At 34.0% G+C, this 18,140-nt stretch overlaps 1 protein-coding gene across 1 annotated transcript in view; it reads left to right on the forward strand.

Moving 5' to 3' along the window:
* Usp14 (ubiquitin specific protease 14) overlaps positions 1 to 17,815 on the forward strand; it is a 39,559-nt gene extending 21,744 nt beyond the window's left edge. The window contains exons 11-18 of the mRNA XM_089250527.1: positions 951 to 982; positions 2,957 to 3,022; positions 6,671 to 6,763; positions 8,729 to 8,860; positions 9,084 to 9,156; positions 11,964 to 12,071; positions 13,422 to 13,496; positions 17,662 to 17,815. Of these exons, the coding sequence (XP_089106653.1) occupies positions 951 to 982; positions 2,957 to 3,022; positions 6,671 to 6,763; positions 8,729 to 8,860; positions 9,084 to 9,156; positions 11,964 to 12,071; positions 13,422 to 13,496; positions 17,662 to 17,747 (665 nt within the window). The 3' untranslated portion in view covers positions 17,748 to 17,815. The remainder of the gene's footprint in view (positions 1 to 950; positions 983 to 2,956; positions 3,023 to 6,670; positions 6,764 to 8,728; positions 8,861 to 9,083; positions 9,157 to 11,963; positions 12,072 to 13,421; positions 13,497 to 17,661) is intronic.
* The last annotated feature ends 325 nt before the right edge of the window (positions 17,816 to 18,140 follow it).

Here is an 18,140-nt window from a genome sequence, read left to right on the forward strand (position 1 = left end):
AATCTTATGCCTCTAATTTAGTTGCAAAATTTAGCTGCACATGCCTAAATACAGCCATGATTGTGTTTATTGTACATTGTGTGTGTGTTTTTAATTTTGGATCTGAAATATTTGGAGTGTTTACATGTGTTTTATACAGAGTCCCTAAACTCATGGGCCAAACTTTAAGTGAAATACACATAAAGACACAATTTTTGTATAGCAATGTGGGGTTGGAAATGAAAAGTTTTTCTGGAAAACCAAATGTTGGGGAAATGAAAAAAGCTTGGGCGTGCACGGTAGCCCAGGTCGATAAGATACTCGCCTAAAGTACCAAAGGATGTTTAGAGGCATCACGAGTTCGATACCCGGTTTGTCCTTGTCAGAAAACTTTCCTGACACAGGAGTACAACAGAAACGGCGACATGACTGCAGAAAAAATTGCTACCGCAGGGAGTTCCCCCATCGAGGGGTTAGCCCACCAACCTCTCGATGAGTATAAAAAACAAGCCTGCCGTTCAGAATTGGCAATAAATTGTAGGTCCCAGTCTAATTAGGCCTTGTGTGCAGAAAATGATCGTAGTGTGACAAAAATGATCAAAATGATCAAATGAAAAAAGCTTTCTATTTACATTAATAATTACAGTAAGTGCTCATTTACCACCACTAACATCAATACAGGCCTGGGAGCGTCTAGCAAGTGATTGGCAAAGATGCTAGGTATTTCATTAACTATTTCAGCCTCGACTGAAAGTTTTGCAATAAGGTCCTCATCAGAGTTTTTCCACTTTCATTTCCACACTGCCATTGCTGTACAAAATCAATACTCCTTAATGTGTATTTTACCTTCCCTTAAAGTTTGTCTCATGAGTTCAGGGACACCCTGTATGTATACAGCTAGCTCTGTATTCAATGTATGTTTCATCCTAAGTGAATTCAAATAATGTTTTTTAAATTTTGTCTTGTTACAGAGGTTAGGTATATGTTGACTGGAATGAAGCAGGTAATATTTATTATTTAAATCTTGCTAAATATATTGCATTATTTTGTGTAAGCCCCTCTTTTTTTGCTGTGGTAAAACATGACGTGACAGGAAAACATAATTCAGTCGTTTTTTCTAATTATTTTGATAGTCTTTAGAGTAGAGTAGACTCTTGCTAAATCCAGCACAAATTAGTCCAGGGTGTGTTGGATTACTGGAAGTAAACTGAAATAATAAAATCTTCTATGTACAATGGCATGGTTTCCTCTTCTATGTTTGAAGAAAATCTGCTAAATTACTGGACATGCTGGACTAGCACACAGCCAGATTATATATACTGCGCATGCATAAATTTCAAAGTTTATTGCTCGATTTTTTTTTACTGAGTCATTATAATTGCTTTTGTTGCATTAAAAGTTGTTTCATTTAATGTTCATTGAAATGTGTCGATTTTTCAAATGCTGATAGTGGGAAGTACCAAAAATTCAAAATTTATATCCAGGAAAAGTTAGCATTATCAATATAGTTGAGCATCAAAGTAAGCCGTACTAAATGGGTTAAATGTGTGTTTGAAACAAGATCTATTGTATAAATTTCATGTATATTCAATGTCACTTCTAATTCAAATAAGCAACAACTCTAACCTATATTTTTCAAACCAGACCCACAGTTCAGTGGAATTTTGCCATCTGAAATAGAATAATTTTTAATTGTTAAAAAAATTATATCTTTTCAGTTGTGTGTCCTGCTAGTGCAGTCAAAGCTCTTTTTCATGAAAATTCCACTTGAAAAACTCTATAACTCGAAAAACAAAAAATCCTTGTACTCACTGTACTAAATCAATGTATTTTCAACTCTTAGTCTGGAAGTAATGTTCAAAAAAATGTCTATCTTGAATAGTCACGATGATGGTAAAAAGAAAACTTGGAAATTTTTTTTCCTTCCACGTAAATCTGAATTTTTTCCTGAGGTGCAAGAAAAACTTAAAAAAAGGATTATTCATTTTTTTTGCACATTATTTGTGGTGATGGATCTTGTGAATCATAGGCTGATACTAAGATTGTCATGGGGAGTGGATGCCCAGTTGATGGGCTGTTCAGCATGGCAAGAAGTTGGCTGACAGACAATTCAAATTGCTTCAAGAAAGCTGGGCTTAGAACCAGTCATCTCAGTGATGAAGGATCAGATCTGGATGCCCCAAAGCAGAATGTGCCAAAATCTGTGACGTATGTCACACAACAATTACTGTCACTGCAGAACAATTTGGAGGAATTTTAAGGAAAAAGTGTGTGTGTGTGTGCAAAAAGCACTCTTACATGAATGGGGATTTTTACTGCAGAACATTTCCAGTCAACCGAGGGCTTGTTGCAGAGCAGTGCTAAACATTCTGCTTTGGGGTCTGGATGTTCACTCGAATGATCCCCTGAACATTGCTGAAAATGAAATTTCAGAACAGTACATAACATTACATTTTTTTAAAAATTTAAGTTAAACATTTGAATTTCGAAATTTAATTGTCTGATTTTGTGAGAATGAAAAAGTTCACTACAAGTTTGTAGCACTTTAACTGATACTGAAATTGTTGAAGGTATGGCCGACTCTGGCCTAAAGTACAGCAGAAGTAGCACCAGAGGAATTAGGAAAACATGACAGTGTAAAATGCTAATCATGATGTGAAAATGCTGTGCCATTTACTGGAGCAAACCGGAAAGATAGGGCCTGAAATATTTACACCTCTTGTTTGCAGGGCTGCAACTTGGGAAGGGGAGCACAAGTTTTAGTCATTTTTGATGTGGTTTTACTTTCTTAAGCAAAACAACTTTGTTTCTCGAAAACTCTTTATCTTGACATTTTTTCCGTTCCAGTCAGTTTCGAGATAGAGAGGTTTGACTATTTGTTTTTATTAATTCCCTTACTGCTGTTATTAATGATCAGTCATTTGTAGTATTGTTTTTGTGATTGCTTTTTTAATTATAATTTTCGTTTATGATGCAGAGAATGAAAGAAACAATAACAAAGTATTCCCCGGTACTTGGTCGAGATGCTCAGTTCCAAAAAAGTGTAAGATTATTTCATTATGTTTCATGAGTAGGAATATATATTCTGTATTAAGGATAGGGTGTAAATGAAAAAAAATTTCAAGTGATTTCTCTGAATCTCTGAACATTTTGAGTTAACTGCGGGATGGTTTTTTTTATAATATTTCAAATTTGTCATTAAAAAATTTTCGAAGTGATGCTGTGATGATGACCGCGGAAAGAAAAATGCTCAGTATAGTAATGGTTGTAAATCTAGTGCTATTTTGGCTGGAATTGATAACTATTTTTTTAGATTTTTTTGTCCCGGATATGGACTTTTATTAATCACAATAAAACGAACAGAAATGGAAAATTGAAAGTAAATTCTTTGAAACATGTTTCAGGGCATAATAAGTGCCATTTTTAAAGGAAAGTGAACAATTTCACTAACTCTTTATTACTCCTTGTTTCACTGATTCCTACTATTATATGGTCTGTCTGGGGTTCTGACTACCTTTCAACCCTTTACCTTATAATCAGCCTTCATAAGAGAATAATTGGAATCATCACACAAATAATTTTACTACACTATCAATGCTTCATCAGCATCTTAGAATACTTACATTACGTCAATTATATTTCTATAAATCTATTCTCCTATTCAGAGGTCAATTCTCCTTGCCCTTAAATACATCTCGATCTTTGAATAGACTGAATAATATGTATTCACTTCTGCTAACTCATAAAACTCTGTTGAAGAAACATTTTACTTATCTTATCCCAAAATTCTACAACACATTGCCACCAGAAATCACAATACTAATTTATCATCCTTTAAAAAATGTGTCAGGCAATACATGTTCTCACTTGATGGTATAGAAAATTTATTTTAATGTTTTTTTCTGTTGCTCATGTAATTCTTAAATAATGTAACAGTTCAATTAATTAAATGCTGCATCTAGTTGTTTTTGCTTTGATTCCAACATCCAAAAAATGTATATTTTTAGATGCAGCATGTAGAACTGTTTTTAAATTGCACTCCTGTGTTGCCATGAATTTTTATTTTGATTTGAATAATTTGAATTTTTTAGTTGAATATTCTGTTTTCCATACTAACATTTACCAGAAGGGGTAATTTTTTTGATCGACTGACTCCTTGGTAAATTTTTCTTAATTTTTTGGTACCGTTATATGATAACAATTAATTTGATTTGAAAAAAAAAAAAATCCACACAATGAACTTGAGCCACCCTTTCAGTAAGTTTTCCAAATAAATTTTGTTATCAAATTTTATTTAAAACCTCTTTGTTCTCAAGGCACACATATGTTTTAACACATGTAAATGGTTTTCAAAAAATTCTTTTTCAAGTTAATACTTGAAGTATGCATAAGGGTACCAAATTAATCATTTGAGTAATTAAGTTAATTGAATGTTGTTTCACTTTTTTTATTTTTACAGATCATTTTTTTCACTTAGGATAAACTAAAATCAATCAAATAAAAAAAATTTTTAGTGGTCAGCTTTGGGTCAGGTTTGAAGAGGATCATACCTAACTTAAAGTTCCTCCCTGCATAATTGATAAAATATATATATATATTTACATTATTACTGGTGGCAGATGGCAGCACTGCACATAACAAGCATTACAGAGAAACAAAAACTTCACGTCAGGTTTCACTACACGTGCACGCACATTCCCGCTTGTACCAATTCGTTGGGGATTCCTCGGGGGTGTGGGCGGGGTGCATGTGTGGTGTATCTGTAGTAAGTAGGGCCTCCAAAAAATGGCTCAGGGATCCATAATGTTCTTAAGTCAGCCACCTCGTTGGGCAATCTGCCTGTTGTGGCATTGTATTTGTATTATAAGCATAGTAATTGCAATAGTATTCGCACACCACACTTTCTACACTTCTCAATACCTTCATTACATTAGAAACACATTTTATGCCTTGAAAATGATTAAGAATATTTTCCTTTTTCTTACCCATAAAAGATTAAATGTAACGTCTTTATGTGTAAGCACATCATACGTTTCATATAAAGGGGTCCTCGATGAATTTCACATGAAATTTCTTTTCGATCTTTAATTATTATACCAACCAAGGCAGTATTATTCTGCTCCAGTATTTCAGCAAGAATTGATGAAGAAAAACAATCGTCACATTCTCAAATTTATACTATCTTTCATGTAGGATTCAATGATTTGCATCACATTTTTGGCAATATCTGTATTTTGTAAATAGTCAATCATTAAGGATGCTTTTAATTAGCTGAAGTGAGCATATCTATATTAGTAGGGATTTGATTCTGTGATTCGATGAAATATTTGCTGCACATGGTGTCTATTATGTTACTGGTCAAATTGACTGGTGACATAATATTTGAGCATTTTTAAGAAAGACATGAAATTTCAATGATCTAAACAACTTAGTTCATTATGAAAATCAAGCAAGAAGATTGAAAACGGTCAAAATGACTGCTGTGGTTCTTCTAGTGTTAAGGCAGTGGGTGCACAATCTTATCAATGTGTGAAGTCACACATGGGATATGACACCAGGTTGGAAATTGGTATAACCAATTGTGTCATGTAATGATTCCTTTTTTTAAAACACCTTTCATGGGCCTGATGGTACCATTGCAAGTTGTGCACCCCTGATTTGAAGGAATAATTTTCATATGTACCAGTGGAAATTAAAAACATAACATCCTGAATGTGCTGCGTTAAATGTTTGAAAGTTTTACCAGTTATTGTAAACATGTATATATGAGGAAATGATCACAAAATAAAAAGGAAATATGTTTTATTTCATGTTTTACTGAGGGCTAATTCTATGATAAATTGCCCAAAAGAATTGAGTCAGCTGCATGGCAGACTGTTTTTTTTTTTTTCAAATTTAGTACAATTACAGGTGCTGTCAAGGTATGAAAATACCCAAATTTTCCACGACTTTCTCTGTGCAGCTACACAAATTTAAATTTTGTGATGAAAACAAAACCATTTTTTTTTTTGGTTTCAGTGGGTTTTATTTTTGTCCCAAAATTTAATCATTTTAATATGTAGAAGAGGTCGGTGAAAATTTTGGGTATTTTTATACCTCAACAGCACATGTGCATGTATTGAATTTGAAGAAAATCAGAATTGGTCATGCAACTAACTTCCAATTTTTTTATGAAATGAACCCTCTGTAAAACATGAAATAAAGCATATTTCCTTTCGATTTTGTGATAATTTACTCATCTACATGCTCACTGTCGCTGGTAAAAATTTCAAACTTATAGTGCAACACGTTCAACGTGTCACATTTCTAATTTTTAGTATGTTTTGTGGAATTGCCCATGCCCATCAAAACGTTAAAATCAAAAACAAAAAAATTAAATTTTATTCTTTAGAATTAAGTTATTTTGAAAAATTAAATTAATAGCATGAGTGCTGAAATTAATGAAATATTTGTTTTGTAAATTAAGTCTGGAATCTCACTTTCAGGGGGAAAAAAAAGTCAAAATACTTTCATGTACAAAATATCTTTTTTCTAATCAGTAAAACTGGTTTTCCCAGTTGGGAATATTGGCTGTTAAGAGATTAATATATATGAATGTGTTAACCTCATAATTTTTTTTATGAAGCTCTTGCTCCTCTGTTTTTACAGCTTTGCCATCAAGTAATCGCTATTATGTCTATTTCTTTATTAGAGCAAAATTAGTCGGTTGCCTGCATATTTGACTGTGCAGTTCGTGAGGTTTTTCTACAAAGAAAGAGAAGCCATCAATGCTAAGATCCTGAAGGTAATTTTGATTCTCTGTGTATTTGATTGAGGAATAATTTTGCTATTAATATGAAGATGTGCAAATATACTATATAAAATTGATATCTGATTTAAGATTTCCTAGATTTAGCAAATATTTTTTGAAGTCCCTGCTTGCATGTTTGTCCATTTCAATCCTTATTTGATGATTTTCTTCGATTTATCAAAAAATATTAGTTATGATGATATTTTGAAATATCATCAGTCATTTATGAAAAATCAAGGTTTGACTTTTTGTACAGTAATATCCTGACTTAAATGAACTTGGTCAATTTTCTGTAAAAAAAAATGTTTATTTTTAAATTCAAGCATAATCTTGAAATTACTTCTGAATCAAGCAAAGAACTGTTTCGTTTATCTGGATATCATGTAAAATGAAACTGCAAATTTTTGTTAGTTAAATCATTATTTTAACAGTTGTTTATGAATAAACAACACTGATGGAAATCAACATAAATAAGTATAACGACCAACTTTAATGGTTGCTGAGAGGTAGAACCTTCAATTGACATTTTGTAGTTTACTGAATCCTGCTTCTCTCTTACTAGATACAGTAATAAATTTAACTCATCATATGCTATATTTTAAAATGATGAGATGTTTTATTGATTTGTTTGTGAGGAATAAAATCCTTGAATTGGATGGATTTGTGTTCGTTCCGAGGTCGTATTAAGTGCTTTTGTGCTTTGTATATACTTTGTAGTTTTGGCCTTGTGAAAGCTGTTCCATTATAAATTGCTGTTCTTTATTATCTGTAGAAGACCTCAAGCCAATCACCCAGAGATACAACAGTTTACTATACTGGATATAATGTTTTCCAGGAGAAAAAAATGATATCCAGTATAGTATAGTAAAGGAAAGAGTAAAGTAAAAAAAAAATTGTAAAAAACGGTTTTATCATAGCCTTTAACTAAATTATAATTTGGCCATGAAAGGGGGGAACTGCATCTGCAGGGTGACAGTTAAGAGTGGGTTTCACTGTATTTACTGATTGGCTGCTGTGGTGGTCGAGTGGCCATAGTGACGGACTCACATCGTGAGGATCTGGGTTCGACCCCACCGTTGCCACAGTGGTGGTCGGCTGAAATTGGTTTCCTGTGGTTCCCAACTTCGAGGTGTAAATTCGAGTCAGTCTCCCCATTAAAAGTGTCGCCACAGAGAGCAACAGGCCTATGATAAATTATTCACTCATAGAAAAACTGGTGGCAGATGGCAGCACTACACATAACAAGCATTACACAGAAATAAACTTCACGTCAGGCTTCACTACACACATATTCCCGCACGTACCAATTCGTTAGAGGTTCCGCAGAGGAATATGAACAAGGTGCATGTGTGGTTTAGTAATATTTACTGATTGTAAGAAAAGAAATGTGACCAGTAGAGTAGACTCACTAATCTTGCACATATCACACCAGGACTTCTGGAAAGGTATTTACACAAGATAAGCTCTTTTAAATAATATAAATTTCTTTTCAAAAAAATAGTGACATGTTTTCCTCTTCTAAGGATCAAAGAAAACCTCCTAAAAACACTGAACTAGTAGACGGCCGGACTTGTGCATGAGCAGATTATCGAGTCTACTGTAGTTGTTTACATTACTGATGTTTCATTTCACTATTTGCAGTTTTTTTAAGATTTGAGTAATAGTGGAAGGTATATCACAAATATACAAGCAAGTGCTTGTTATCTTCACGTGTGAAACAAATTCTGAAATCATTTTATCCTGACCCTCTTTATTATTGCAAATCGTTCATTGTAAATTTTTCAGAAAAATATATTCTACATGTAATGATATTGGATTATCATGAACTATCGGCTCTATAATTTTAGGCTCAACTTTGATCGTGCTATTTCATTTGTAGTGCAAATTATTATTCTGCTGTTTTTATATTGATTTCTTGATATTAGTTTCAATATTGTATTTTGTTTATATTTTGTTCAGGATGTGAAGTTCTCTTTGAATCTAGACGTATTTGAACTCTGTACAGAAGAGTTGCAAGAAAAGCTCACTCCGATGAGGTCTAAATTCAAGGAGATAGAGGATAAGAAAGTAGAAGAAGCACAAAATGCAAAAGTAATTTCTATTATATCCTATTCTTCATAGTTTTTAATTTTTCCATGAAAATTTTTTTTGTTACTGAATTTTTACAGTTTTTTGGTATACAGTATTTTTTGTTTTTTTCAGCCACCCCTTGGGCAGTTTGCCTATTGTGCTGTTTGTATTTGTATTAAGTTGATTGTTTTCATTACCATCTTCCATTGAAATTATATCCCATACATATTCTTTGTTTTTCTAGACATCGGTGACTCCAAAGGAGCCTGCAAGTGATTCCCAGAAAACTGAAACTTTACCATATTCTTTCCCAGATGGTATATATTTTTATAATGCTCTTATGTCATAGGTGTTTAGTCCAGACCTAGCTATTTATTGTGTATATTTGTTGCCCCAAAGCAGAATATGCCGAAATCTGTGACATACATTGCAGAACAGTCTGTGCTACTCTAGAACAATCTGGAAGAATTTTAAGGAAAAAGTGCAGAAAAAGTGTGAGAATTTTTATCACAGAACATTTCTAGTCAGCCGAGGACTCATTGCAAAACAATGCAAAACATTCTGCTTTGGGGATTTGTTGTTTTTATTAGAAGAGACTAATAATGTTATTTTGCCAGTGAATTTTGTTTTTATTATAACTGTTGCTTAATTCATAAAGAAAGGTGAAAAGAAAATACGTAAACATAAGCATTTATTTCTTTCATGTTTTGGGCTGTTCCAAAAGTTCTCAGCATTTTTTTTGAAAGTTTTTGAACAAATTAATGTTTAATATTTCTTAACCCTAGATAACTAAACTTGAATCAGTGTTTCTCAGTAACTAATTATAGTCTATCAGAGAGAGAGACGGATGTTTAGTTATCTCTGGTTGAAAAGCTTCAAACATCTATTACACACTAAGTATACTTAACTTTTTCTTTCTGCTTGGTGTTCTTTTTTCTTTGTGCATTTTTGAAATTCTTCTCTTCTTATTTTGGATTTAATTTGTTTTAAATTCAAAAATTTCATCCGTGTGGCTTTAGCCACCATTATTGTTGCCAACTGATTTTTATTCACTTCAGTGATGTAAAAATTTTTCATGTGAGGAAACAGATGAAAGAAAAATGATTTGATATTTTATTTTGTCAACAATTATGCTAGATGTGATAAAACATCCCAGTCTATCACTGAAATTTATTTTGGTTGAACAAAGAAAAATTAGATTTTTGATATTGGGTCCTTTTATTTTGTATGTTTCTCTTGAATAAGTCCTTTTCAGTATGTTTTAGAAGCATTTCACCCAATAAATATTGATCCATATAGTTTTCTTTTCACTTATTTTCACGAACTGAACTTTTTAAGAATGTTGAGAATGTGAGATTATTATTATTTCTGCCTTTAGGAGCCATTCAAGTATTCAGCATCGATGGGGCTTCTCATGTGCTGACTTTTGATGAGAAAGGTGGTTTAAATGATACTTACGCACGGTGTCATCAACCACCCTTTATAAAAATGTGAAATATTCTCAGTGACATCTTTACTGGGAATGCGAAAGAAAAGAAAAACCTTTCCCTGGTTTGTGGGCACCTTAGCTAAAATTCCACCCCTCCCACACATTAATAAGTGTTCTATAGACCTTCTCTAGTTGACCTCTACAGACTGCCCCCCACCATGTCCTGTCTCACTAATAGGGGCGAGGATGTCAGCTGAACTGCTTTGTGCTCACTCAGTGCGCAGGGGTGGAAAATTTGTTACAATTACTACAAGCTGCTACAATTTCCGTTGTCTGCTACATTTTGCTACAACTTCTAGTTTTTGTTACATTCTCCTGCAAAAATGCAGAAATTTCTGAATTCTGCTCTATCTTGTGCCAAAAACAAAAATTTCCCTTAAGAAACCTCAACGTTGCATCACAATAGAAGCTGATTTTCCGATAACATCATTTGTCCTTCCCGCACTTTTATTTCTTGGGGCCACAAATGAAATTAGATTGAGGCCCTCTCCCCAGGATTCAGACAATGCATAAAATGGGGATAAAACTATGTGAATTGCCACTCATCCACAGAACAATGAAAAAAAAAACCCATTCAATTGCTGTTCCCAGCTATTTTTTTACAAAAAGGCTGACTCCTTTGTTTGATTTATGTGTTCCTTACTTATTTTTTAAATTGTGTAATTTTCCCTGACTGGCTGTACTGGACAAAACATTTGTGTATCCTTTAACAAGAATGAAAAAGTTCAGAAACAAATGTATTATCGCACTGGAAAAACAGCCACCTTTTCATCACCTCACTATCAGGAGTTGGGACGCAAAAGCCGTCAGTAAAATTCAGGGTGCCTACAATCATGGAAAAGTAACAAAATGAAAACTGCTCTGGAATTTAGAGAAACCATGATGAAGAAGACAAGAGCTCAGTGCTCGGTACTTCACACCAACTAGCAACAGCAGTCTGTAGTAATCCTTTCATTAATGCTTGACTTGAACGATCGGAATTTAGAGAAACCATGATGAAGAAGACGAGAGCTCAGTGCTCGGTACTTCACACCAACTAGCAACAGCAGTCTATACTAATCCTTTCATTAATGCTTGACTTGAACAAGTAATGAACATAAAACAAACAAGCTAAAAATACAGTGTGTTTAGCCTATAATCATGTGAAAGTATTCCCTGTGAATACATAGCAAGGTTCACTAGTGTTACTCCCTATGTATTTTTCGAAGGGTAATCCGATCAGAGGCGCATGTAGGATTGATCTTTGGAGGGGGCGCAAAAGGCTTGGGGGTGGGTCGCAATGAATTTCTTAGAGAGAAATTCAGAGTTTTTAACCTGCAAATAGCATAGAAATCAACTGCCATGTGACAAAAACCTGCCAACCCTGACTAAAGGTTCAAATTACCTCACGAGTGTTTTTCTTTTAGTGTTGTGCATAAATGGTGCTGACCTAAAAAAGTCTTGTGCTTGATAGCATTTAATAGCCTGTGACCATTGTAAAAAAAACTACTACCATATTGTCGTTATAAGAGCAGCACTAGAACTCTAGAGAAATGGCAATTAAATTGTGAAGTAAAAAATTACCAAGATAACATTTTTTTTTACCAGGGAAAGTTTTTTTTTGAAGAATTAATGTTTTGTTTTTTTATTTTTCAGATGTTGGCTCAAATAACAGTGGGTACTATGAACTAGTGTCAGTACTCACTCACCGAGGTCGGTCCAGCTCAAGTGGTCATTATGTAGCATGGGTCAAAAGGAAAGGAGGTCAGTGGGAAATTTGATTTAAACTTTGCACTCGTATTATTTGAAATTGAAATGCATCCCAAAAATGTTGGTGTTATGCTTTTCATGATGCAAGGCACATGCTATTATTAAAACTATTGCTTGGATGCTGATATCTTGTCTTTGAAATATAATACTAAAGATTTCTTCCTGTTTATCACAACATTTTACAAATCAAATTCAAATTTTATTTTCCCATAATAACTCATGACCCCATATGTATTGGTGACTCAGACTCTCGGGTCAACTTTAGTGATTTTCCATAGATCAGTGTTCTTCAACTGCTGGTACAGGTTTGTAAGAGATTTCAACTAGTGCATGTAGCTTCTAACCCGTCAAAGCAGAACGTTTTGTATTGCTGACTGAAAATGTTCCGTGGTATAAATTTTAATGAATTTTCTACAAAAGAGAGTTTTTTCGTGAAGTGCTTATATACCAAGATTGTTCTGCGGTGTAAGTTGCTATTTTCACATATTCTGTTTCGGGGGGGGGGGGGTGTACATAATTTTAGATTTTATTTAAATATTATACCATCTCTGTTTACTTTCATGTCTTTCTTGGCTGTCAACAGGTCTGAAAATTATTTTTCCCATTCATTTTTTGCCAGTTTGAAAACTGTTTCTGAAATTATTAATTTTTTTTGCCAGTCTGCAAATTGTTTCGCCTATTCATCTCATGCTAGTCCACAAATGATTTCTCCTGTTTATTTTTTCCAGTCTGGAAATCAATTTCTCCTATGTATTTATCTTTAGCTGGTTCAGGAATTATTTCTCCGTTTTATTTATTTTTTGCTTCTCCGCAACTTATTTTTTTATATTTCCATCAGTGATTTCTCCAATTTTTTTCACCAGTTGTAGAAAAATTAAAGAACACTGACATAAACCGTAATCCCCTGGAGCAAAATCAGGCTTGAAATGCAACCATATTTCAAGTAGAATGTCTACCCACTTTTTGGTTGAAGTTTTCGCTTTTAATAAATGAAGCGTTCGGCCAAATAACAGTCTGTCATTTTGTCAAATTTTAGAGGGGAGACAAAAGTCATCACTGAATTAGGGAAATGCCTTTTTCATTTGGATTGCAGCGGTATAAATGTGCATGGCAACTACATCTATTGGTTCCTGCAGGAACTTACTTTAGGAATATGTAAGGGAAGCTGTATGGAACATTATTCAGCCAAAAAAAAAACCAATTTCGCAAAATGTAACATAGACCGTTATTTGACCGAACACCTCAAATAGTCATTTTTTTTTTTAAATGAACTTAAAATCCCTTGTATCCATGTTCATGTGTGTATTCTTGTGTTTAGAATTTCATATTATGTGTCTTTGGCAGATGAGTGGTACAAATGTGATGACGATAAGATATCTGTAGTAACATCAGAAGAAATTTTGAAACTTTCTGGAGGAGGTGAGTTTTGTTGAGTTACTTTTTGATGAATGTGTGTGAATACAGTCAGATGTAATGAGCACGGCTTATAATGAGAATGTTGCTATTACAAGTGGTTTGCAGTGTACTATCAGTGAGCTACTTTTAAAGATACAGAAATATAGGAAATTTCTCAAAATCGAGAAGCGTTTGTGCTGTAACGTTAAAAAAAAAATCTTAAGAGATCATTATTACCACACATTCTCCTCACAAACATTTTTCTGAGGAACTTGTGGGAAATTCACAGACAATTCACCTATAGGAAAATTAACCGCTGGGAAAATGCACTGACAAACAATTTAGTATGTGAATTTTCTCAGCTGTGATTTTTCCAGATTACAGTTCGTCACCAGTGAGTGAGTGACTGATGGAGCATGTGGATGAATGTGTGAGTGAGTGACCAAATGAGTTGGCGAATTAGCTAGCGTAATGTTGAGTTAGGGACCATATGAATGACTGAGTGAGTGAGTATTCTTATGAGTAACCGTAGGAATGAGTAAGTGATTGTATATATGGCAGAGCGAGTCATTGATTGAGTGAAAGTATAAGTGATCAAATGATTGGATGAATGGCTAAGTGAGTAACCATATTGATAGAGTAAGTGGATGGGTTATCAACTGTATCAGTGGTGACCAAGTTGGTGGGTGAGTAAGCGATTGAGCTGGTCAGTGACCATATGAGTGATCAAGTGAGTGGGTGTGATAGAGACAATGACTTGAATGGGACAGTGACTAAACATTAGTTACTAAGTAACAGTATGAGCTGCTCATTCACATTTGCTAGTCTGCTCAGTCACTCACTCATTTGCTCACACACCAACTCCCTGACTCACCTGCTCATCCAATCACTCACTATGGATGTCATTTTGTCTATGAAAGGTTTGTCTGTGGATTTTCCCACCGGTAAATTTTTCTTTCAATAAATTGCATGCTGGTGAATTGTTCCAATGAGTTTTCTGGGAATAAATTGTTGGAAATAACTTTTCCAATAATTTTTGAAGTAATTTATAAGGTTTTGTGGCCATATATTGCCACAATTGATAGGAAGGTTTTCAGGATGAAGTATTGTTGTTGCTGAGAATTAATTTCCTTCAATCAGTGATTGGCATCATCCAGAGGTGTCTAAGTTCATTACTGGATACTGAATTCGTTGATTCATTTTTAGCTGTGAGTTTCACTTCTACTAAACGCACATGCATTAGATTTCATAAACATTTCCTAGGGAAATGAGAAACCTCAGTCATTCATCTACCATTAACACTAGAGGGACCAAGCTGGTCATTTTGACTGTTTTTGATTTTCTTGCTCTGTTTTCATAATTACCAGTGATGAACCAACCAAGAATGTTGAAATTTCACAACTTTTCCTAAAATTGCTGAAACATGCTGTTCAACTATCATTAGTTAAAAGAAAAAATTATAGAAATTGCCTGAGATATTTGTAGTTTTACCTAAAAAGACCATAAAAAGTATCAGCAAAGCTCCATTGTAATAATTTCAATGAGATGACTTCAGTGAGTAATGCCAGATGCAGCATGTGCATATTATGATTTCCATGTGGGTATTTTTTATTTGAAAATGGTGAGTGGGAAGAAAATTGTTTTCAATCTGGAATGGCAGAATAAAAACCTGAATCTTCAGGTTGCGGGTGGGGGGGGGGGGCTGATTAGATTGAAGCAGTCAAAAATGACCCCTATAATGTGGTGTTAGCTTCGCAGCAAAACATTAAATTTGAGCTACGTGGACAGATAAGCTATTCAGAGTCGTGCAAAGCATGTAAAACCAGAGGAATTTTGGAAACAAACAATTAATAAACTTTTCAGTTCTTGCACTAAGGGGCCGTTCAAGTATTACGTCATCGATGGGGGGGGGGTTCCAATTTGCTGACTCTTTTGATGGCCGGGGGGGGGGGGTTTGGATAATGCTTACGTCATCGACCATCTTTTTTATGAAAATATATGAAAATATGAGTTAGGATTTAGAGGGGCAGAGCTGATGATGAAATTTTGCTGACAAGGGGGGGGGGGGATCAAAAATGGCTAAAAATTTGCTTATGTAATACTTGAGCGGCCCCTAACACAAATACAGAGTGTAAAAGCCAACTGCAAAGAATTGTGATGCAGCGAAACAAACTACATCTTTGACTAATTATGCTACAAAGGAAACAACAGTCAAGGCTTAAATCTTGTAGGCATTGAAACTAGTGATGTCCCAATAATCCTATAAATAATTTAAGAACGTTGGAAACATTTTTAAGGTAACGTTTTCAGACAGTCGTATTGCAGAAAAGGGGAATCTTGCATTTCTCAGGCGCATTTGAAAAGCATAAATGGGTGTATAAAAAATTTAATAATTAATCATCTATGATTATGATGTTATGATAACAAATATAATAAATTTCATAATTGTTAATTTATATTAAATTTTCAATCAAATTTGACTGGAAAAGTCAGGGAAGTTATTTTTACGATAATGAGTATAAACCATGATTTGTAATGTAACAAATGTATTGAAAAATGTAAAAAGTGTGATGTGCAAATGCAGCTGCAGTTGTAATACTCAGAGTATCAATATTCTTTTTTATTGGTTATGCTAGGAGAATTTTTGGGAATTGAAAATGAAATTGAATGTAATTTTATTCAAAAAAATTCAGGTTTTCATGTTTTAATGCTTACTCATATGTGCATTTAAACATAATAATACTTAAAAATTTTGATTACAAATTACATGTTGACCGGTATCGATCCTTCTGAGTAGAACTACTATTATTATCTAACTGTACATGAACCTCGTACACATTCCTTTACATAATTTCTAATGAATTGGCATATGCCAGAATATGTGTGGCCCTAACATATTTATGCTGTCGAGTTGCACTTGTTTTGTGCTGCCATCTGGCTTCAATTTTCTGAAGCAAAGGTGGAAATGATTGAATTTTCATGTTATGTCGGTATCGTGTTGTAGGTCTGCTTGCTCTTTATGGACAGACTTTTTCAAATGAGAGAACGACTCTAAGTAGAATTGGAAGTTGGTTCATCTAGCATTAAATGTTTGAATTTCAATTATTTAAATTAAAATTTTATTTTAAATATGAAATGCTGCTTAGTGAATGATTTGCAAGAAAGTTTCAAATCTGTAGAAATATGTATTTTGTATGTTATGAATTATATTTGTATGAAACAGAAAATATTAAAATAGACTTCGGTGCTAACTCCCGACCATAGTAACAAAATCTTTAGAAATATGATTGTCTCTATTATTTTTTTTATAAATAAAGTATTGGTTATAATGTTCACTATTGGCTGGGGGGAAAAAAGAGCATCAAATTCAATTAATTTCCACATAAGCAAAAATCTCAAGTGATTCATTGGCATGTAACTGGCATTTTTGTAAAGGTGTCTACTGCAACTGCAAGCTTGACAAGCATACATGTGCAATCTTTTTTGCATCTCAAGCATGCTTGAATATGTGTATGAGAATTTTGTGCAAGCATCGTGATTTTACAAGTGACTTGAAGCCTGCACTTGTGCAAGCATAACCATGTGGGTACCTATATTAGTCTTCACGCTTCAGTGACCTCCTCTTGTGAGTGAGTGATTTAAAAGGTCAGTGAGAGTGATTGAGCAATTGAGAAAGTCAATGTGCAAATAAGTGAGTGATTGAGCAAGTCAGTGAGAAAATGAGTGAGTGTGGGATTGAGCATATCAGTGAACAAATTGGTAGGTCAGTGTGTAAAATGAGTGAGCAAATGAGGTCAGCGTGCAATTGAGTTAGTCAGTGAGCAAATGAATGAGTGAATGAGCAGTTGAAAAGGTCAGCGTGGAAGTGACTGAGCAAATGAGTGACCAAGTGAATGAATGAAAGAGCGAGTGACCAAGTAAGCAAATAAGTGTTTCTTACTCATTTGCTCACTGACTTGCTCATTTAGTCACTCATTTTCTCACTTGCTCACTGAATTGTGCCGAATTCTTTGTCAGTCAGTGGAAAAACGGGTGCTTGTGCAAGCATATTCATACTATGTGGAGACGAAAGTGAAGTTGTGCAAAAAGATTGCACATGTATGCTTGTCAAGCCTGCAGTTAGGCATGTTGCCGCCTTTAGTCTATCATAATTTCATCTTGATTTTTATTCATTTTTATCTGATTTCAGGTGACTGGCACTGCGCATATTTACTATTATATGCACCTCAATGTTTAGAAATTCCAGTTGCTGGAGATACTCCTATGGTCAGCTAAATAATAATTATACTAATATGATCAGAATTGAAAAACCTTATTTATAGGAACAAGTTAAAAAAAATGAAGCTGCTTCTTCACGAAGTTTTTGTAATGCCTTAAAACCACATGAGCCGTTTTTTCTCATTTTTTTTTCTCCCCTTTTGTCTTTTGATAAATGCAACAGCTTTTGGACATTCGTTGCCTTTGCCAATGATCTAATTTGTTGGTTTTGTTAAATTTGATAATAAAAAGCGAAGCATTTTTATTGTATGTGTGCTGTGTAATTTTTTTAAGGTGCTTGCGTTTTATTTTGCCTGACAGCTGATTGGTAGCATATTAATCTTTTGTTCGACAAGTTCAGATTTCAATCCCTGTGAGTATGCATGAATGAAAATAACTATTGGCATCAGA

This window comes from Pholcus phalangioides, unplaced genomic scaffold (genome assembly GCF_987345545.1).
Source record: "Pholcus phalangioides strain wild (caught in Gottingen) unplaced genomic scaffold, Ppha-v1.0 ptg000024l_1, whole genome shotgun sequence".
Lineage (NCBI taxonomy): Eukaryota > Metazoa > Arthropoda > Arachnida > Araneae > Pholcidae > Pholcus > Pholcus phalangioides.